Genomic DNA, 23328 nt, shown 5'->3' on the forward strand with positions numbered 1-23328 from the left:
TGAAATTAATGCTATCTTGTATCTTTTAAAGGGACTGAATGGTTGAATTTCGTTATTTTTTCAATGCGTTTGATTTCGGGAAAGCGTCGGGAATACTTAATATTAGACTATATTATATTAACAAAAGTTTCGCACTTCTGAGGAAAATTTATAAAGATTATTAGTATTAGCATGAAATTAACACTGGTTGACACTCGCTGTTGTGATCTAGGACAGCCAACATAATCACGCGATCTTTCGGAGCCTCGTTTTAACCCAGCGCTTTGTTATGATTTCTAACACATTGTTTACACTTTCCGAACGATAATGATATGAATAAGGGTAGCTCCAATTTTATTAGTTTTATTATATTTTTTTCACATTTTTGATAAAAACGGTTATGCAAAATTTTAGATATTGAGAGTTACTTCCCTTAGATTAGCAGTTATCCGAGTTCCGAGTTCTCGGGTCCCTAGCATTTTTCCGAGTTCCCGGATCCCTGGGAACTTTTCCGAGTTCTCGGGTTCCTGTGTTTTTCCCCCGAGTTCTTAGGCCCCTGTGATATCTACATGACTAGAAGGCAAGGGTATCATTTATCAATATCTACAAACAATTTCCGGAAGTTCGAATGTGGGAAAAAATATTGATACAAGCAACAATTCCGTTCAGTCGTAATTGTTTGTCTGTTTTTTTGTTACTTTTTTGATAAATTGCCCTTGCTTGAGCCAGGTTTGAAATAAAACCTAGATCACACACTGTTTAGATATAATAATACTCTTAAAATATCGATGAAAACTTAGGTACTTGTGAGCTGACCGAAAATATATCAGCAAGCCATTAAATAATTATGAAAGAAAAAACTATACCCACATATAAAATAGTTTGTGATGTTAAAATATGTACCAGAATACCCTGATTGTTCATGCGACATCTCGAGATTGCTGGTTCAAAAGTAGACAACCGTCCTCCCCGATTCTAAGTTTCGTTCACACCAAAGGCATTCTCCTCTTCAAGGAGTTCGATTTTTCGTTTTCTCCAAACTTATGTATTAGAATCTGATTTTCTGTTTTTCACTTCATTTTTGTCAAATGTGCAAACACCTACACGCGCGGCATATGCCATCACGTGCGCGATGTAATTCTGTTCATGAATGCCATGTATAAGGTGAGACATGGGTCCTCGGGCATAGATAGAAACGTCTTCTCCGGCATGTGTTTCGGAATCTATGGGGATAGTGGTTTCCTGTTGATAGTTGATGAATGCTGTAATTTTAAAGACACATAAAATAAGTGAAAGATAGCTCAGGATCGAGATTCCTGGGGTGGCAGGTTAGGGCCATTTAGCAACTCGCACCCTCGCGTTGTCACAAAATCGATCTGTCGACCTTTAGGTCAAGGGAGCGAGCTAGCAAGGTAAAGGGGGACCTATATTTGTAAATGTGATTGTACATTGACCTGTATTTGTAAGTGTGATTGCACATGAACCTGTATTTGTAAATGTGATTGTACATGGACCTGTATTTGTAAATGTGATCGCACATGGACCTGTATTTGTAAATGTGTCGTACATAGTCCTGTATTTGCAAATGTGATTGTACACGGACCTATATTTGTAAATGTGATCGTACAGGGACCTGTATTTGCAAATGTGATTGTACATGGACCTATATTTGTAAATGTGATCGCACATGGACCTGTATTTGTAAATGTGATCGTTCATGGACCTATATTTGTAAATGTGATCGTACACTGTATTTGTAAATGTGGACCTGTATTTGTAAATTTGTGTGTACATGATGGACCTGTGACCTGTATTTGTAAATGTTGTAAATGTGATGTACATGAACCTGTATTTGCAAATGTGATTGTACATGGACCTGTATTTGTAAATGTTATTGTACACTGACCTGTATTTGTAAATGTGATTGTACATTGTAAATGTGATTGTACACTGACCTGTATTTGTAAATGTGATTGTACATGGACCTGTATTTGTAAATGTGATTGTACACTGACCTGTATTTGTAAATGTGATTGTACACTGACCTGTATTTGTAAATGTGATTGTACACTGACCTGTATTTGTAAATGTGATTGTACATGGTCCTGTATTTGCAAATGTGATTGTACATGGACCTGTATTTGTAAATGTGATTGTACACTGACCTGTATTTGTAAATGTGATTGTACACTGACCTGTATTTGTAAATGTGATTGTACACTGACCTGTATTTGTAAATGTGATTGTACATGGACCTGTATTTGTAAATGTGATTGTACACTGACCTGTATTTGTAAATGTGATTGTACATAAATCTGTATTTGTAAATGTGATTGTACACGGAAACTGTATTTGTAAATGTTATTGTACACTGACCTGTATTTGTAAATGTGATTGTACATGGACCTGTATTTGTAAATGTGATTGTACATGGACCTGTATTTGTAAATGTGATTGTACAGGGACCTGTATTTGCAAATGTGATTGTACATGGACCTGTATTTGTAAATGTGATTGTACACTGACCTGTATTTGTAAATGTGATTGTACATGGTCCTGTATTTGCAAATGTGATTGTACATGGACCTGTATTTGTAAATGTGATTGTACAGGGACCTGTATTTGCAAATGTGATTGTACATGGACCTGTACCTGTATTTGTAAATGTGATTGTACCTGTATTTGCAAATGTGATTGTACATGGAGCTGTATTGTTAAATGTGATCGCACAGGGACCTATATTTTTAAATGTGATTGTACACGGACCTGTATTCGTAAATGTGATTGTACACGGAAACTGTATTTTTAAATGTGATCGTACATGGACCTATATTTGTTAATGTTATCGTACATGAACATATAATTTATGAACAGTACAAGATCTAAGCTGCTATGTTAGTTCATCAATACAGTAATACAAGAACAAAGTTGTGACGTCAGATTAAGAAATATGATGAAATCAAAACACCACATTATTAAAGTAGTTTGATTACTATGACAAGCCTTTCATACAGTAAAACAAATAAGTGGGAAATATAAGATCTCGAAACGAACTTTTGCAGTAGGTATATATGTATATGTATGTGTATATATATATAAGTGTCTAAATGACGTTTGCAGTACGTATATATATATATATAAACGTAATACAAAGGTAAATATATATATATATATAAATATATGAATATATAAATGTCCATTGCAGTATATATATATAGATGTTTTTAATGACCTTTACAGTATGTACTTGTATATATGTAAATGGCTTGTGTCTTTTGAGGTCTCACAATAATTCCTTAATTTTTACTAAATGTTATTCATGGTACAGTACAAGATTAATGATTAATGTCTTACTAGAATTGATGACGTTGGAGATGTCGCGAGGTCCGTCTCGATATGCAGGCCCGTTTGCGTAAGAAAGTGTCGTGAAGGGCACACCGTCAGTTGGGACGGGATAAGGTCCGTCCATAATTCCTGAGAAAAATGTGCATTTGAGTAAATTTGTAAAATGAAAGAAATTATTAAAATATTCCTGTCATCTTTCTTTAGTGGTGTTAAATGCTACGCCATGTTACTTACATATTTTAGCCGTACATGAAGATCTACGCCATTGATGGGTTAAAATGACTTTACAACCGTTAACCGTTTCTTAATAAAATCAGGCTATGTCCACAGACGATTCTATCCCCATGAGAGAGAGAGAGAGAGAGAGAGAGAGAGAGAGAGAGAGAGAGAGAGAGAGAGAGAGAGAGAGAGAGAGAGAGAGAGAGAGAGAGAGAGAGAGAGAGAGAGAGAGAGAGAGAGAGAGAGAGAGAGAGAGAGGGGGGGTTCAAGATGTTGCTTGCTGCCACAACATCAAATGTAACAAACCCTAAAACGGCCCGCATTATAGTACCGGATAGACCAAAACAACCAACGATCATTTTTATTAGCATTCAGTGGATGGTCTTCGACAGCAGACGAATATATAATAAATTAAATATGTGTGCCGATTTCTAATGGATTTGTATATATTGATTTACCTAGTATGTTATTTCCTCTGGATGGGTAACCTGCTATAGTGAACACATGGGAATGGTCAGCTGTAACTATTATGAGAGTCTCTTTCTCATTGGTCAGTTGGACTGCCCTCTTCACAGCATCCTCAAATGCCAACACATCATACAAAGCCCTTATGGCATTATTTGCATGGTGGGCGTGGTCTATTCTTCCACCTGTCAATCAATCAACCACAACTTCACATTTACATAAAATAATAATACATCTAAAACGGGGTTTTCGTTGTATAAACATTGTTTGACGCTTAAAAATCAATACTATGACAAACTTATTTTACAACACAAGGTAAAATCAAAATGTTTGGCACAAATATTTATATCGGGTCTATGATAATGAGAAAAAATGTCCAAACATAAACATAATTCTTATTCAAATTCAATGAACCAAGGACAAAAAAATCTCAATATCACGGCGATCGCCCGTCTGTTGCCGAAAGTCGTAAAATCGTGAAATGGGGAACAAACCTGTAAACATCAGAGAATTGGGGAGCTAGGATATGTTCATCTCAGAAATGGGAAATTCATAGTTGAGAAATTAAAATTAAAGTCGATAATGTAGAACAAAAACCCATACCTTCAACCAACAAGAAAAATCCTTTTTTATCCTTCTTGAGAATATTAATAGCTTTCGTCGTCATTTCCGCCAGTGACGGCTCACCGGCCAGGTCCGCACTTCTGTCTAATTCGTACTGCATATGGGACGCTTCAAACAGTCCTATAAAAGTAAAAGCTTCAAATGATATGATAAGGCAAACAGGTTTTGGTTGTAACGAAGACTGTTTACAAAAGTTTCCCCAAAATAACCCTGCTGACGCCAATGAAAATTTGTAACTGATTGTTTACTAATTTATTACAAATCTGCATACTGAATAATCATGTACTAAAATATCTACCAATCAGAGATCAGTAAATGACAGCCATGTTGTCTATGTAACATCATCAACTTTGGTGCGAGCGTTTCCTTACCCAGGAGTCTGTCAGTCTTTGCAGGGTGAACACTGTTAAACTGGGACTTTTTCCAGATATATCTAGACCGTTCGTTCTTATACTTCTTTTTCCATTTCTGTAAATATATACATATCTGTTAAGGAAATGCATTAACGCAAAATTCTATATTTTCATTTTATCATTGTTAGGGTTTTTTCGGTTTTTTTAATTGTTGTTTATTCCTAATCTCATATTCCGATGTTGAAAAAATGATTGTGCATAATTCTAAATGTAGAAGAAAAGAGAAATGCGTGAACAAGTCTCAAATGATGGAATAGTAAGTTTTCTATGAGTCTGTTGAGCCCAAATTGCTATAAGATATAAGATGTGTTGCCTATATGAGTCTGTTGAGCCCAAATTGCTACAAGATATAGAATGTGTTGCCTATATGAGTTTTGAATCCAAGTTGCTGTAAGATATTAAATATGTTGCCTACATGATGCATTGTCTTCAATATGGATCACTTTGTTGTTTGGGAGACTAAATCACGATATTTAGATTCTCTCGCCGGTGTTGAGTCTTTTGGAAACAAAATAAAAATGTCGATACGTGTCTGTCAGTCAAACTGCAAGAAAATTTAGAAAGTGCTGCCTTTACGAGTCTGTCGAAATCGAATTGTTGTAATGCTTAGAATTAGCTGCCTTTACGAGTCTGTCGAAACCAGTTTGTTGTAAGATTTAGAAAGTGCTGTCTTTACCAGTCTGTTGAACCCAAATTGATATAAGATATAAAATGTGTTGTCTACATGAACCTGTTGAACCCAAATTGTTGTAAGCTATACTGATATACTGTAGAATGTGCTACCAGTAACCGTTTTCTTACATTGATAAGATTTAAGCCGTCCTGACGATGGTATGCAGTTGTGAGATTTCCATATTCAGGATCCAAAGTACTGTTGTCAAGGAAATATATTCGTCCGCCTCCCAGGATGACCTATAATGATTAAAATAAAAGAAATGAATTTTAAATTAACATGACTAAACCGGCCGAACATAAAGCTCTCTTCAGTATGTCACACTCGGTCTGAACTGTAAAAAATGACGAAACTTGTGGAAGATGTAACATGTGATTTATCCTGCAGCTGAAGCTGCCCTTTGTAGCATGGTATTGTGAAGCATACTAAGGTGGACCGGGGTCAAAATATCATAATGTCCTACCATAAATTTCATACCCAGACGTATTGCTTTGTTATTTAAATGTTGAAAAGAATTAATCGGGGTAATTTGAAACCAAAAAATGGTAAAATAAGTTCATTGGTAAGAAAATATTGAAATGCTTCACATCGTCATGGCCAATTTTTATCATGTATGGAGGAACATATTTGAGTAAACTGATCTAAAGTTAAACTAACAAAACTTATTAAATCTAAAATGGATTCACTTTACCATGGTCTTCGTTTGATCATACTACACCTTATCGGAAAATACTTGCCACTTACATGTTTACTGTATTCGGCGGTAACGGAAACAGCTGTATTTTAGCACGTTTAACAAATTCGCCAGAACCGCTCTGTGATTTACCAAAATAATAATTTTTTAAAGATGTGTCTAACTAAATAAGCGATTTCATTTGCTCAAATGGACAAAGATATTAACAAAAATTACAACAATTGTAGAGGTTACAACTCCTGACTGTGTAGTCATCGAAGCGTCACAACCTTCTACTGCTTTTGTTATAAGAACTCCTATTCTATAACTTGACAATGTTTCAACCAATGAGATGCCAGGAAATTGCAATAATACAAGAGAGTTTCAGGTGTCTGGTTTATTTGTTCAGTTTATCGTTACTTTATGTACTATTTACAGTCAGGTTTGGAGGGAAGCCGGACTGCCCGGAGGATAACCGAAGAAAAGGGCTTGGTGACTACCCCATGCAGGCAATGGACCCGTCACCCAAAGATGGAGGGCTAATGATAGTTTTAGATAAAAACCTGACGACAAAATCCCTAAACAAAACGATAACTGAAGAAATAAAATAAAAACTGAATAAAGACAGAGGCAGCGAATGAAAGGTACTAGGTTCCATGATTCAGAATGAAAACGGATCGTATGAATGGTGATGATAACAAGATTTTAGGGCAAAAAATGCTGCTTTTTTGCTCTACGTGTATTGCTTTCTCTGTCAGTGTAAGGAACGATAACTCTAAGTTAGGTCATTTTTGCGTGAGAACATAAGTGGTTATATCATACCTTTAGGTTACTGTTGAATACAAGCTGATGTGCAATGTCTTTTTTGCAACCTTCCAGTGAAACTCCCGCATTATTCATCGCACTGTCACCCTCCCAGTTCCTGTTGGGACTTTTAGCGTAGGCCGCTGCTGGTGTGGCGTGAGTAACCCTTGTAGTGGTTACAACTCCTGACGAACGTCCTAAGACACGATAGTATTGCATTCTTTATTCAATTTTAGCCTTACAGCTCGTATCACATGTGCAAAATTTTCAATTATTTTATATAAAAAACCTATATTGTACATGGCCAGAGGGAAAACAAGAGCCACGCAAGGCCTGTATCGATCACCTGGTTTAATCAATCCAACACAGGAAGTTGTTCTATTTCTACTATTAGGCCCCACCACTTCCGCCCCAAGGGTCTGGACCCGCCAATCATATCAAACTGAATATACTTCACCTACAAGAGAGATTGGAGATTTACCTTTAACACAAATTTGGTTCCGCTTTCCCCAAAGATGCTTCAGATCTTTTTTGGGCAGAATCCCTCTTACATGACTAGAATGACTAGAAGCGAATTGTAGAAAAAAAATTGACAGACGAGCAACAGACACCGCAGTTATTTGCCTAGATATCAAAGTTATTTTCTGTTTCCTGTTATGTGCTGTCAGTGACGGATGGTTCAATAGTAATTTTTGATAATTGTTTTGCGTAAATTTATAGTCAGAGGACTGATTAAGAGAACTCGTCTTCTACTAACTTATGGTATAAATGAATGCAAATCATATATTCCATTGAAGTATTTGATATCTCCCTTCTGCTAAACGCAGCTGATGAGAAGATAATCAAAACGTTGACATAAGTCGAAAATAATAATCTGCAAGTGATTTGTTAAATATTGGCGAAAAGTAAACGAGTCTAATAAGAATTTGTACAGATAACACTTTGTTTTCAATATACTCATTAACGTTTTCGTTATCAACGCTATGATTTAACCAAACATACCTTAAAACCAGTTAATGGCAATAAGTTTTAACCTAGCACCGCCAGTTACAGTTTCTGTGATTACATTCAATCACATCTTCATAAACTGTCTTCGATTTAATTTTAATTCAATCTTTAATTTCGACTAATATTTAACTATTCGGCACTTCCGGGTAATATGTACAGGTAAACTTAACAGGTGTTCTCTTTTTCAAAATGCCAGTGTGTATTTTTCTATTTAGTGTTTAGTCAAGATCAACCCCCAAACTTCACAGCTATGATCATGATTAAGGACAGATATATGTAATATTAATATTGAAAGGGGGCTTGGAATAATGTTGACATAGAGGGGGGATAATGTTGACATGGAGGGGTGGGTGGGATAATGTTGACATGGTGGGTGGGATAATGTTGACATGGAGGGGGGTAATGTTGACATGGAGGATGGGGTAATGTTGACATTGAGGGTGGGGTAATGTTGACGCGGAGGGGGGTAATGTTGACATGGAGGGGTGGGTGAGATAATGTTGACATGGAGGGGTGGGTGGGGTAATGTTGACATGGAGGGGGTAATGTTAAATTTGAAAAGGAGGGGGTGGGATAATGTTGACATGGAGGGGTGGGGTAATGTTGACATGGAGGGTGGGGTAATGTTGACATGGAGGGGAGTAATGTTGACATGGAGGGGGGTAATGTTGACATGGAGGGTGGGGTAATGTTGACATGGAGGGTGGGGTAATGTTGACATGGAGGGTGGGGTAATGTTGACATGGAGGGGGTAATGTTGACATGGAGGGGGGTAATGTTGACATGGAGGGTGGGGTAATGTTGACATGGAGGGGGTAATGTTGACATGGAGGGGTGGGTGGGATAATGTTGACATGGAGGGGGGTAATGTTGACATGGTGGGTGGGATAATGTTGACATGGAGGGGTGGGGTAATGCTGACATGGAGGGGGTAATGTTGACATGGAGGGTGGGGTAATGTTGACATGGAGGATGGGGTAATGTTGACATGGAGGGTGGGGTTATGTTGACATGGAGGGTGGGGTAATGTTGACATGGAGGGGTGGGTGGGATAATGTTGACATGGAGGGGGCAATGTTGACATGGAGGAGTGGGTGGGATAATGTTGACATGGTGGGTGGGATAATGTTGACGCGGAGGGGGTAATGTTGACATGGAGGGGGGATAATGTTGACATGGAGGGTGGGGTAATGTTGACATGGAGGGTGGGGTAATGTTGACATGGAGGGTGGGGTAATGTTGACATGGAGGGTGGGATAATGTTGACATGGAGGGTGGGGTAATGTTGACATGGAGGGTGGGGTAATGTTGACATGGAGGGTGGGATAATGTTGACATGGAAGGGGGAAAGAATTTATAGTGATTTCGATATTTAAACCAAACATGAAAAATTATGATTACAGGCACAATCAAGGTTCCAGTGTATGACAGTCAAGATGTCATTATCACGGACACGATCAATGACATCCGGTGTGTCATTATTACTCAAGATCGGAATATATGCTACACCTGAAGGATTTCGCAATTGACACTGCCGACCTTTTATTTCAGTTTGAATTAAATTATTATCGACATGAAGAAGCAACATACCCAATGAATAAATATCGTAATATGGCATTTATAATTTACATAAATCACAGAACTTTGATAGCAACATAAAGAGCTGACTTTGTTTTAGTGTGATGTAGTCGGCTCTTGCTAATTATCCTCTTTTCGCTACGACATTATAAAAAGACGTTATATCTGTACGCGACCCTACTTAGGGCGTATGTAATGAAGGAGGTTCTGGTAACACTCCACAGATAATTAATTTACCTTTTAAAAGAAATGACTACGCAACTTTACCAGCCAATCACAATTAACGTAACAAACAATGGCGCCATTTTTAAATTTGCAAAATAAAAAAAAACTGAAGAAAAAGATATTTCCAAGAAGCAAAATCAAACAGTGTAGTAAATTGGAAATTATTTATATTTCTAAAGCTTATGAATACCGAATTCACGCCGCAACTATCATCCTAGGATATCGACCCGCAACCACCAGGACCATGTGGGTCTAGTCACACAAATACATGCTCTGAGTGAAAGATAGAAGATGTCATGTTTTGTTACGGGACACCAAAACAAACTTAGTCTCCATATTTTTGTTCAATTTGATTAGTAACCCCAATAATTGTCCGCGGTTAGAAGAAAACTAACCTGCATCTTGGAACCAATCTGTTATGCAGCTGAGTTCATTTCCAGGCTGAGTTGAACAGTTGTTGAATTCGACATTGTCGTTGATCCCGACCGTGTAACCTTTCGTTTTCTCCCCACACATAAGCGCTGTAGCTGTAGCAGCGGAGTCGGAAGTCTGTTTGTCAACGGAGTACGTCTGAAATGACAAATCTATCATTTCTTTTGATTGGAGTACCCGGAGAAAGCCTAAACATTGCAATATCAGTCAGCGTTGAATCATATTTGGGTATTGTAGACGTTAGATGATGGATCCAAAGTTGTGGTAACGCTTAACGCACCAAAAACGTCGTGCGCACATGGTGCATATATCGTGCGCACATCATGTGCACACATGCATTATACAGTATCGTGCGTACAACTGTGCGATAGTATCGCCCTTTTTATGCGGTTTGGTAAAAATGGTTGGCTTATATTACGGATTGAAAATTAAACGGAAAACTCGTGTAGTTATAACGAAAAAAATCAAGCACAGGAATAATACAACTGAAATCATTTTCAATTTGGCAATTGACAATGATAAATTTATTATAACTTGTGACTGATCCTATGTCTTCAGTTGATCCAAGTTATGTGGTTCATCCCCCACTCCCCTCGGAAACAGACCAGTCTTTGGTTGACCTTTGGACAGGACACTTAACCCTAATCGCTGTGAATGGTATGTGACGGATCATTATCCGGTGAAGTCGCCATCAGCTAGTACAAAATTACCCTGGCTGTCCACGGGGCGATAGACACAACAAACTAACAAACAAACAGTGATCGTTGTACTTACTTTGGACATCCCCACATGAGGAAATTTCTCAAACTCTAACACAGTTTCCTCCCCCGTGTGACCTTGCAGTTGACCTCTGAGTATCCGGGCAGCTGTCACCGTACTAACGCCCATCCCGTCTCCCACGAATAATATCACGTTCTTAGCAATGTTAGTATTTGTCTTGGCTCGTAGAGTTCTCTGTAATTCCTTCTGTGCATCAGCAAACCAGTCCGTATTTGAAACTGATAACGTAAAAAATAAAAGTAAATAATTTAAAAAAAAATAAAAATAAAAATAAATACTCTACGTTCTAGGTTAATTTTCTAAAAATAAATAAATAAATAAATAAATAAATAGTCCTAAAATGTTTTTTCAGTCGATGGACCCAATCACATATTTATATACAGAAATACATATTAATTTAAGCATATTGAGAAAATGGGATTAATAATGATTACATACCATCTTAATGATTGTAATACCGCAGCATGTTTAGAATTTCTTCTTACGGAAGATTGTATAATGTATAGGCGGTATTTCCTTCGCTATCAAGCAAACCTAGTTCTTTATCTACAGGTACAATAACATTAATGCCGGCAACATGTATATCGTGAAGTGAGGATTAAACACCAGGATCAAGAAATAAAGACTTGTTTTGTTTATATATTAGATTTCAGGCGGATGATTCTTGATAGCCCGATTGGACGTCACCCACTTTGAAAGTAACATGATTTCGTTTCGACCAAATTCGGAAGTGTCTTATAATTAACATCCTGGATAATGGACGGGGTTTCACGATATTTTGGGCTCTCAATGAACAGCTCTCGTTGCTTAATGTTTTGGAAAATACTTAACTCGCCAGTTAATATGTACCCGGATGGACCATAATCATTAAGGGATATAGACCAAGAACAGGTCGCTGGAAGGGGAGTAACTCTGCCCATCGTCAGTCAGTTGCTACAGCATAAGCTTTAAGTAATGGTAAGAAATGACAGGTGTATTTCTGTATAAGAAGTATGGCGAGATGTTGACTTGAACAGACTTCTGGTATTAAATATTGCTGATGTTAATAATTTCTTCAAAAGTTACCGAGTTGCTGTAGAATTTCGGTAATCGTACGTATAGACTTTAAATGCCTGGTTTGTGTCATATATTTGATTTAATATTATTGCAGAAAGTTCTTACAATAGGATTGGACACAAGTTTTACCAACTTATAAAGCCCTCTGCATTACATAGTTTATACACCAATATTTAAACAACAAGCAATGTAACAATATATATATAATAATATTTTTTGATTGAAACAAAAGGGAAGGCCTGAAGAGAAGGATAGCAAGGGTAGGTGAGGAGGGAAGAAGGGAGTATATAGTACAAAGGAGGAAAGGTGGGAAATGCAGATAACTAGCTTAATCACTCTGATGCATCAATAAATTTTTGAACAGCTCTAGCTAAAAGCGAGTTTTCAGATGAACTTTGCCTTACGTCTCCGTTTAAAAGAACGTCTATCGAAATATCACCCGGATACCACGACAGTTCGGTTAATAGGGTGTTAGGAATTCGTATAGAAAGGAGTTTTCGGAGGGATGTCCGCAGGCGCAAGATGCAGAGTTCGTGAGATTGGCTCTGAATAGGTCATAATTGAGTGAGTTTGCTCTATTTCTTAAACGACAACGAAGAATATTTACCTGACGAGGGCTATATGATAAAAAGCACGATTTTAGCTTGTTGGTGTTTCTTGTACATAGTTTGGTTTTAAACAAATTCAGTGAACCAACAGTTTTTACAGACTCATCTAATCCATTCCAGAGTTCAGTTGTAGAAGGGAAAATGGTTACACATAGATTGACGACGGTATGTTGGCTGTCGTAACTAATCTGCGTTTCTTAGATAAATTATACCTAGTGAGATTGCCAATATGTTCAGGAAGAAAAACAGTGAGGAAAGATGGCGCAGTGCCGATAATTATAGTAAAACAATGGATAACCTTCGATGTTCTTCCCGACCCGGCTCTCTTTATAGTAAGTCAGATCTAGTATATATGGGTACACCGGTCACAATGTGTGCTGCCTCTTGTTTGATTTTATTTTATATTTGATGATATAATAATTTCACAATTATCCCATACTTCGCAAGCGTTTTCTAATAATAATTTCTTTTACATGTTTATTCCATGTTCCGTCACTACTCAGTACGACTCCTAGTTGTTTGTGTTGATCTGTAAGTTCAATAAACGTATTGTTAAAAATAAAGTGGGGTTGGTGTCAAATTGTGTGTTTGTTATTATCATTATTTCTGTTTTGTGTTGATTAAAAGACATCAGCCAATCCTTCGACCATTTTCCTAATTTTCTCAGATCACTATTAACGGCAAATTCTATGTCACCTATATTTCGAGAATAGTAGGAGAGTGACGTGTCGTCAGCAAACAAACAAGCGTGATAAAGATGTAAGTTCTGTATAGATATTATTAATATAAATTAGGAAAAGTAAGGACCCTAAAAAGGACCTTTGTGGAACTCCTGCAGTGGTAGTCTTCACAGATGAGCTACAGTCATTGATAAAGACAGCTTGTGTTATGTTGGAAAGATAACCATTGAAGAAGGTTACCATTAATTCCATATTGTTTTAATTTATAGATAGGGCCAGTTTGCCAAACCCTGTCAAAGCATTAGAGAAGTCGCAAAAGACAAATGCATTATGTTCATATTTTTCCAAGCTAAGTTGAAGAGTGAGATACATCTCAATAACTCAATAAGAAGAGAGATAGGTCTGTAGTTTGACACGTTGTTGTGGTCATCCGATTTGAAGATAGGCATTACATTAGCACATTTCCATTTATTGTGATAAGAACCTCAGGAAAGTGAAAATAATGGAAAGGGATATAGAAATTACTAATGATTTTCAACATTCTATGACTAATTCCATCAGGACCTGAAGCTTTACTTACATTAAGTGAGTGGATTATATCCTCAATTTCAGTAGGTGAAATGATAAGATCTGAGAGTAGAATTAGTTCTTTTCTCTGGGTGATGTACAGACTTGTCATTATCGGAAAGTGAAGATATGGAGGAAAAATAGTCATTTAGGAGCTCACACTTGTCTTTGTCATTAAAAGTATATTCATGTGACGTTTCATCATAAAGAGGAGGTATTTCAACGTTTTTCTTACCTTTCATCAAAAGACGCAAGAGTTTCCAATATGTTTTAGGTTCGGTTTTTACTTTTATGCGTAATAGAATCAATATTCTCAAAAAAAAGTTCTTTTGCCCGCTCAATAATATCATTTGCCTAATTTCTTGCATTTTTATATTTATTTTTATTGTAGTCACTACTTCTCCGAATATATTGTTTTTTAATCTATCCCTTCGTTTTTGACGATGTACAGTGTTATTCATCCAAGGTTTATCATGAATACGGATTTGAACTTACTTAAAAGGAATGCAGGTATTAACAGCAATTAAAATATTGGTAATTCAAAATTCACATATATCATATACATAATTCAAGTCATTCAAAACATTGTTCCATGGAATATTAGAAATAAAATCCTTGAGTCCGTCAGTGTCAGTTCTATTGTACAACCAGACCTTTCTCTTGACCACTTTGTCAATGGTATTAGGTACATGGATAATAGCAAAGACAGCATCATGATCACTAAAAGACATGTCTATAGTCATAATTTCAGAGTAGAAAATGTTCATACTGTCACTAATTATAATTGGATCTAATAAAGAAGATGATATTCAGCCATGTCTCTGATAGGTTCTGTAATAATGTTTGTTAGGTTGTAGGATGTTATTATGTTAGATGGTTCGCCACGGAGAGGTTTGAGAAAGTCCATGTTGAGATCTCCCAATAGTATAATATTACTGGTAATTTCAAAACCCTATCAAGATAGAAGTAAACACGTTGCCACAACCCGTTCAAATTACTTGTATTAGGAGACCTATATAAAATACCTATCGCAAAAACTTTACTTTTATAGCAAAATTGAGCCCCAATGAGGTCGTCGTTATCAAATTCAGGATCATTTAGGCGTTTGGCAAATAACGAGGAAGAATAGTGTCGACTTTAAGAGTATATTAATGGCAGCAACACCTGTAATAATGATGTAGTTACAACAGAAATATTACCATGAATCTACGTAATGAAGTAAAGCATATAGTAATTATCACCATTGTGTACGCATAATACCAGACACAACAGTGATAACAGTAGAGCATTTGGTAATACAATATTACACAAAGCATGTGTAATGGTAATTAAGTACATTTTGTATTTACCGACAAAACAAAAATATTTGACCAATAAGATGTTATTACAGTGCATAAACAACATATGTAAGATTATAACTCATCAAATATATCCACTGTATCAATGCGGTACCATTTGATCAATATAGGCAAACCGACTGAAACCCACTTCGCATACCCTTTTTAAATTTTTGCAAAGAGTAGTTCAAATGTTTCCGCATGAATTACAAGTTGACCGAAAACGTAGATCCTATAAAGAACGAAATCTCTGATGTATTAAAATTGAACAATCGAGATTGTGTGTCCCGTGCATAAGAAAGAATTCCATAGATGAACAACATCCATTGGCCACCACAAAGTGGGACAGTTCGAGGGTCACTGTGGCCTCAGGACGAGCACGTACACAGGAATACAGCCAATGGAAAGGTATACATTCATATTCAAAAGAATTATATTGCTGAAAATCAAGCAATTCTTATTAAGGAAGATTTTGCAATTACTGATCAGAGATGGGACTATCGGTAACCTTAGGCGAGTAGACCTAATTGGGAACCACATTCGCGATTTCAGACAGATTTTGAATATGCACTTTTGGGGAGACAGTATCTTTCTTCACAAAGATTAGACCGTCACGTGTACTGAAAGGCATTCTTTTCCTATCGTACCCAAGTTTCTTCAGTTCATTTACAATAGTCTAGCGCTTTTTGGTCAGTGCTTCAACACCGAGGGTTTTATCCAGGTTTTGTCGGAAATTGCCGTTAGCTTCAAAACACGCTGGCGGTCATAATACCTAACGAACCGCACACTCACGTTCACCTTGTGGTGTTTAATTTGGCAAAGGATGTGACACCTGGAGATGGCGTTGGAGGGAACATCGGCTTTCAAGGACCGTTCACAGATAGACGGGACAGCAGCTAAAGCATCAAATGATTGGTTAGTTTGGTCAGGTGGTACCGGCACGTTTAGGAACTTAATGCATGTTCTTCGAGAATATTATTCTTGTGTATTTTGGAGATCATCTTTAGTTTTTCTAAGTCCTCGACTTTAGATTTGAAAGATTCATTATTGTTTTCTGTATTGTAATTTTGTCAGTAAGACCACTCACGTGCACATCGTCCATGGAAACAGAGGGTTGACATTGCAAAATAGCATCATTGATCAGGGCACCGTCACTAATTAGGCTGGATACATGTTGTTCAATAATAGGATGTAGTTCATCCATGAGAGGTTTTTGAATGCTTGACGTAACCACGTTGACTACTGGATGAATGATAGTCTGAATGAGATGATTTATGAATGGTGGAGACGCTATGGCTTTTTAAATAGAGTCTGTAATAGCAGAAGGCGATACCAGACTTTTCTGGAGAAGGGGTTTCTTGGAGTCAGTTTGTGCGGAATTGTCAGGTGATATTTTCAAAGTGATACCGTTTTCTTGCTTCACTGTCAAACAGTGGTGACGGTTATAATACAGCCTGTTTATGTCATATCGAACCAGGGTTTACAGAGTCATGCCTGCTGGCTGTGAAAAGGTAGGAGCGACGTCGCTACGGTTAATTGCGTTTACCTGAGAGTCCAAAATGGTGGCCTGTGGGTGTATTTCACCTGTGTCTACCATTGTTGATTACACAAAATGAAATGTCAAATAACTACAAAACTGCTAACTCAGAAAGTCAAACGGAATACATCAATCGACTCAACGACTTGGGGACAAAACATGTATCTAACAGGGTAAGTTCCATTTGTACACAAATATAGGGAATTTGGATAAATGTTGCACCCCGATCCAACACACGTCCGCTTAAGTCATCGAACACATCTCACGCATAATTACGTGATTTATATTTGCATTATAACGTGTCTTAATTTCGCATTATTACATGTCTTAATTTCGCATTATTACGTGTTCTATTTTCGCTTTATTACATGTTTTATTTTTTTGTCTTAATACTTGTTTTAATTTTGCATTATTAAGTGTTTTCATTTTGCATTATTAATTTGAACGGGTTTTGGCAACGTGTATATTTCTATCTTGATCGGGCTTTTGAAATTACACGTAATGTTATACTATTGGGAATTGTTAACATAGGCTTTTTCAAACCTATCCGTGGCGAAACATCTAACATACTAACATCCTACAACCTAACAAACAATAATTCAGAACCTACCAGTGTCATGGCTGAATATCATATTCTATATTATATCCAATTATAATTATTGTTAGTGTGAACATTTTCTACTCTGAAGTTATGACTATAGACAGATCTATTAAAGATCATGATCCTGTCTTTGCTATCACTGATATACCTGATATCATTAACAAAGTGGTCAAGAGAAAGGTCTGGTTGTACAATAGAACTGACACTGACGGACTCAAGAAATTTATTTATGATATTTCATGAAACAATGTATTGAATAGCTTAAATGATATAAAGGATATATGTGAATGTTTAACTACTAATATTTAACTTACTGCTAATACCTGTATTCCTTTTAAGTAGTTCAACTCCGTATTCATGATAAACCTTGGATGAATAACAATGTACGTCGTCAAATAAGAAGGAATATATTAAAAAACAATACATTCGGAGTAGTGACTACAATAAAAATGAATATGAAAATGCAAGAAATAAGGCAAATAATATGATTGAGCGGGCAAAAGAACTTTTTATGAAAATATTGATTCTGTTATTGATAAAAGTAAAAACCGAACCTAAAACATATTGGAAACTGTTGCGTCATTTGATGAAAGGTAAGAAAAACGTTGAAATACCTCCTCTTTATGATGAAACGACACATGAATATACTTTTAATGACAAAGACAAGTGTGAGCTCCTAAATGACTATTTTCCCTCCATATCTTCACTTTCCGATAATGACAGGTCTGTACATCACTTAGAGAATAGAACTATTCTTTCAGATCTTATCATTTCACCTACTGAAATTGAGGATATAATCCACTCACTTAATGTAAGTAAAGTTTCAGGTCCTGATGGAATTAGTCATAGAATGTTGAAAATTATTTCCAAAGAAATTTCTATATCCCTTTCTATTTTCTTTAATTTTTCATTTTCCCGAGGCTCTTATCCCAATAAATGGAAATGTGCTAATGTAATGTCTATCTTCAGATCGGGTGACCACAACAAAGTGTCATACCATAGACCTATCTCTCGTCTTCTTGAGTTATTGAGTTGTAACACATTCTTCAACTCAGCTTAGAAAAATAATGAACATAATGCATTTGTCTTTTGCGACTTCTCTAAGGCTTTGACAGGGTTTGGCATACTGGCCCTATCTAAAAATTAAAACAATATGGAATTAATGGTAAACTTCGTGAATGGCTATTTAGTTATCTTTCCAATAGAACACAATCCGTCTTTATCAATGACTGTAGGTCATTTGTGAAGACTACCACTGCAGGAGTTCCACAAGGGTCCGTTCTAGGGTCCTTACTTTTCCTAATTTATATTGATAATATTTAAACAGAACTAACAACGTCACACGTTTGTTTGCTGACGACACGTCACTCTCCATCTCTTCTCGAAATATAAGTGACATAGAATTAGCAGTTAATAGTCATCTGAGATAATTAGAAAAATGGTCGAAAGATTGACTGATGTCTTTTAATCCACACAAAGCAGAAATAATGATAATAACAAACACACTTCTTGAACACCAACCCCACTTTATTTTTAACAATACGTTTATTGAACTTACAGATCAACACAAACAACTAGGAGTCGTACTGAGTAGTGACGGAACATGGAATAAACATGTAGAAGAAATTATTGAAAGGGTATCTAAATGTATAGCAACTTTACATAGGTTAAAATTAATTCTTACCAGACACATTTGAAAATAAGGCCATTATTAGAATACGCTTGCAAAGTATGGGATAATTGTGAAGTTATTATGTCATCAAATATTGCTAAAATCAAAATAGAGGCAGCCCGAAGTGTGACCGGTGTACCCATATATACTAAAACTGTGTTACTATTAAGAGAAACGGGTTGAGAAGAACTTAAATTAAGACGTCAACATCGAAAGTTATCCATTTTCACACTATCATTAACGGGACTACACCATCTTTCCGCACTGATTTTCTTCCTGAACATATTGGCAATCTCACTAGGTATAACTTCAGAAACGCAGATCAGTTACGAAAGTCAGCTTACCGTCTTCAATCTATGTGTAACTATTTTTCCCTTCTACAACTGATCTCTGGAATGGATTAGATGAGTCTATAAAAACTGTTGGTTCACTGAATTTGATTTAAACCAAACTATGTACAAGAAGCACCAACAAGCTTAAATCGTGTTTTTATCATATGGTCCTCTTCAGCTAATATTCTTCATTGTCGTTTGAGAAATAGAGCAAGTTCACTCAATTATGACCTATTCAGAGCCAATCTCACGAACTCTCCATCTTGCTCCTGAGTACATCCTTCCGAAGACTCCTTTCATTACTTACTTCACTGTACCAACTATATACAAATTCTTAACACCCTATTTACCGAACTGTCATGGTATCCGGGTGATATTTCGATAAACGTTCTTTTAAACGGAGGCGTAAGGATAAGTGCAGCTGAAAACTTGCTTTAAGCTAAGGCAGTTCAAAATTTCATTGATGCATCAGAGCGATTTGGCTAGTTATCTGCATTTCCCACCTTTCCTCCTTTGTACTATACACTCCCTTCTTCCCTCCTGACCTACCCTCCTTCCTTCTATTCAGGCCTTCCCTTTTGTTTCAATCAAAAATTATTATTATTATATATATATAAATATATATACATTGCTTGTTGTTTAAGTATTGGTATATAAACTATTTAATGGAGAGGGCTTTATAAGTTGGTAAAACTTGTGTCCAATCCTATTGTACGAAATTATTAAATCAAATCGAAATTATTTTATTTTAGCATTAATACGTGTTTTATTTTTGCCTTATTACGTGTTTTAATTTCGCATTATCACGTGATTTATTGTCACGTCATTACGTGTATTACCTTAATGTATTTACGTGTTTTATTTTCTATGTAATTACTTTTTTTTATAAATGTAAAAATATCAGTCGAGTGTATATTGATTTGAGTATAAACAGTATTAGTAATTTCTATATATTTTTGATCAGCTATCAGCTACCGATCTTAACAAAGGTACAATCGCTGATAGATTATTTTTCCCTCCTGATCATGAATTCTTGTACTTGTACTGGTGAAGGCAAGAGACGAATTGATTAAGTTGTTCTGAAATAGTCTCTCGTCATATCAATTTCCAAGTGGTTCAAAAATATTTTTTTAGGAATGGTCAAAAGTTTTCTAACTTATAATAAGCGTTTTTCCAGTAAAGGTTTACAATATTTAATATTTTCTTTGATATTTACAAGATGACTTGTTTAAATATATTTGACATTACAATCAAATATGGAAATGTCGCAAATAAAAAATACTATGGTGTTTATATGTTTATATATATTGATCATCATCGGAGGAAAGATCGAAGTTTAGTAATCTAATGATTTGTAGATAAAATCGATGTGTTGTTTACTGATGATTTGTAGATAAAATCGATGTTTTGTATACTGATGATTTGTAGATAAAATCGATGTGTTGTTTACTGATGATTTGTAGATAAAATCGATGTGTTGTTTACTGATGATTTGTAGAAAAAATCGATGTTTTGTTTACTGATGATTTGTAGATAAAATCGATGTGTTGTTTACTGATGATTTGTAGATAAAATCGATGTGTTGTTTACTGATGATTTGTAGATAAAATCGATGTTTTGTATACTGATGATTTGTAGATAAAATCGATGTTTTGTATACTGATGATTTGTAGATAAAATCGATGTGTTGTTTACTGATGATTTGTAGATAAAATCGATGTTTTGTATATTGATGATTTGTAGATAAAATCGATGTTTTGTATACTGATGATTTGTAGATAAAATCGATGTTTTTGATACAGATGATTTGTAGAAAAAAGTGTTTATTTGTGTTAAATAGACCATGGATCTGATGGTACTTTCTTGCGTAATTCCGAACTGACGTCACAATTTACAAATGTACATGTGTGTACTAACGGTCGCCTTGTAAGATGGTCACACTTGGTATTACTGTTCTGTAACATGTATATTATCTGTTGTGCCTGTGCTACATTGTTATTTATTAATTCATGTTGATCATGTGAATCTTGATATGAACATTTTAAAGATTTTAATCCGTTTTATAATTATACTAAAGATTAAGATATCAAAGTGAATTTATTTAATTCTCTGTTTATAGTATTGATAATTATCATTAATGGAGATATATTACAGCTTGTAGATAAACTTTGTCTATTTTACAACAATTGCGAATCAAGTTTCCCCAACTTATATAGATCACGTTTGTTGGCCCGGAAGTAAACGCGCGAGGGGTCTTACTGTGGGAGGAAACCCCAGTACCCAGGGAAAACTAATGTCTTACAGCTTATGACTTACAATTACCTGTACTTTATTTATTTATTTATCTATTTATTTATTTTATTTAACTTATTTATTCATTCATTAATTCAGTTTTGCTGTGGTTTTAATTATAACATTTTCTTATTATTGATCTCATTTTCTTGTTCAATATATATATTTAAAAAAATCTTGCAAAGCATTATGTCGTGTTGAATTACTAAAAACATTTATAACTCGACTTCTTAGAAAAACACAACGTAGGAAATGCCTTATACTAACCAAGCATAAATATACGGTTTGTACCGAGGAAGTAGGTTTCTCTACGGACCATATATATGCGTCTCGTGACAAAATTAATTATGGTAAATTAAGACATGGCTGTAAGCTAAAACACACGTAGTCTAATTCACCTGCGTTTTCCGGTCATAATACATTCACAAGGTTCACTTATAATTACTTCACAATTAACCTTCAATGTATATCTTACAAAAAATAAATACCACAGAAATTGTGTATTTATGGAGGGATGTTTTGTTTTCATACTTACTCCTGGCAGGATTTACACATCCGAGGAAAACAATGCTAATAGTCAAATAACGAAATACTGTAAGAGAAATCATAGTTACGTCCGATCTCCATGAAACTCTTCTGAACGTCTCCACAGTGGTGTATTAGTCACAGATAGTTAAATTCTGTTACCTACTACGGAGACACGAGCCAGCCATCGCCGAAAATGTCTGTCTTACATAAGTATGGAAGCCGCATTTGGCTATTTTCGAATATCTTCTTGTATGACAAGTTATCAATCTGCTCCGAGTTTGAAATTTGAAGAGAAGATACTCGAGTCGCTTAAAGATGGGGGAGTGTTGTATTAGATATTTTGACCGTATTCTCGTGTTAAAATTATTCTTTACTTGTTCCCCAGCTTTGAATAATTAGTCGACTTCCGTTTACCCTTTGTTTATCATTATAGTATATTATTAGTTATTCATCCCTCCTCTCTCTATCCCCCACCCCCTCCGTGCTACCCCCTCCCATTCTCCCATTCTCTCACACATAAGTCAAAACACAAATGTATGCAAATGTTTGTAAATTATTTCTATATATGCTATAAGTGATAAGTGATTATACATTTAGAAGGTATGTATGTCTACTGATTATACACACATATATTAGTTTTAATCAGTGTTTCAGTTTAATCTGTTTGCGCTGTATGTGTGATACATTGCTAATACATGTATGTATGTATGATGTATATTAATTACTACTATGTGTGGTTAGTATGGTATGTGTGGTGTATATTTAATACTAAAATGCACATGGTTTGTTTTGTATGTGTGTGGTGTATTCTCAATATTGATGAATGATCTGTTTTGTATGTGAAGATTTTGAGGTCAACAAAATTTGCTATCATTTTAAGATTTATGAGGAGCAATGTAT

At 35.7% G+C, this 23328-nt stretch overlaps 1 protein-coding gene across 1 annotated transcript; it reads right to left on the reverse strand.

Moving 5' to 3' along the window:
* Positions 1 to 1020: 1020 nt before the first annotated feature.
* On the reverse strand, positions 1021 to 11422 carry LOC132563284 (alkaline phosphatase, tissue-nonspecific isozyme-like). Its single transcript, XM_060228044.1, has 9 exons — positions 11213 to 11422; positions 10402 to 10576; positions 7214 to 7392; positions 5847 to 5957; positions 5004 to 5100; positions 4612 to 4752; positions 4002 to 4193; positions 3334 to 3453; positions 1021 to 1241 (listed from the first exon to the last, which is right to left on the reverse strand). The coding sequence occupies exons 1-9, from the start codon at positions 11324 to 11326 to the stop codon at positions 1021 to 1023; spliced, it is 1350 nt and encodes a 449-aa protein (XP_060084027.1). The 5' UTR covers positions 11327 to 11422.
* Between the last annotated feature and the right edge of the window lie 11906 nt (positions 11423 to 23328).

The sequence above is a fragment of the Ylistrum balloti genome, unplaced genomic scaffold (genome assembly GCF_031769215.1).
Source record: "Ylistrum balloti isolate Yb309-2 unplaced genomic scaffold, AGI_CSIRO_Ybal_v1 Utg371668, whole genome shotgun sequence".
Classification (NCBI taxonomy): Eukaryota; Metazoa; Mollusca; class Bivalvia; order Pectinida; family Pectinidae; genus Ylistrum; species Ylistrum balloti.

Coding starts and splice junctions, on each gene's coding strand:
- LOC132563284 (XM_060228044.1), bottom strand. CDS start 11,326: ATGGGCGTTAGTACGGTGACAGCTGCCCGGATACTCAGAGGTCAACTG. Junction 3,454..4,001: donor CAGAGGAAATAACATACTAG/GTAAATCAATAT, acceptor CATTTTTCTCAG/GAATTATGGACGGACCTTAT. Junction 1,242..3,333: donor CTCCAACGTCATCAATTCTA/GTAAGACATTAA, acceptor TTAAAATTACAG/CATTCATCAACTATCAACAG.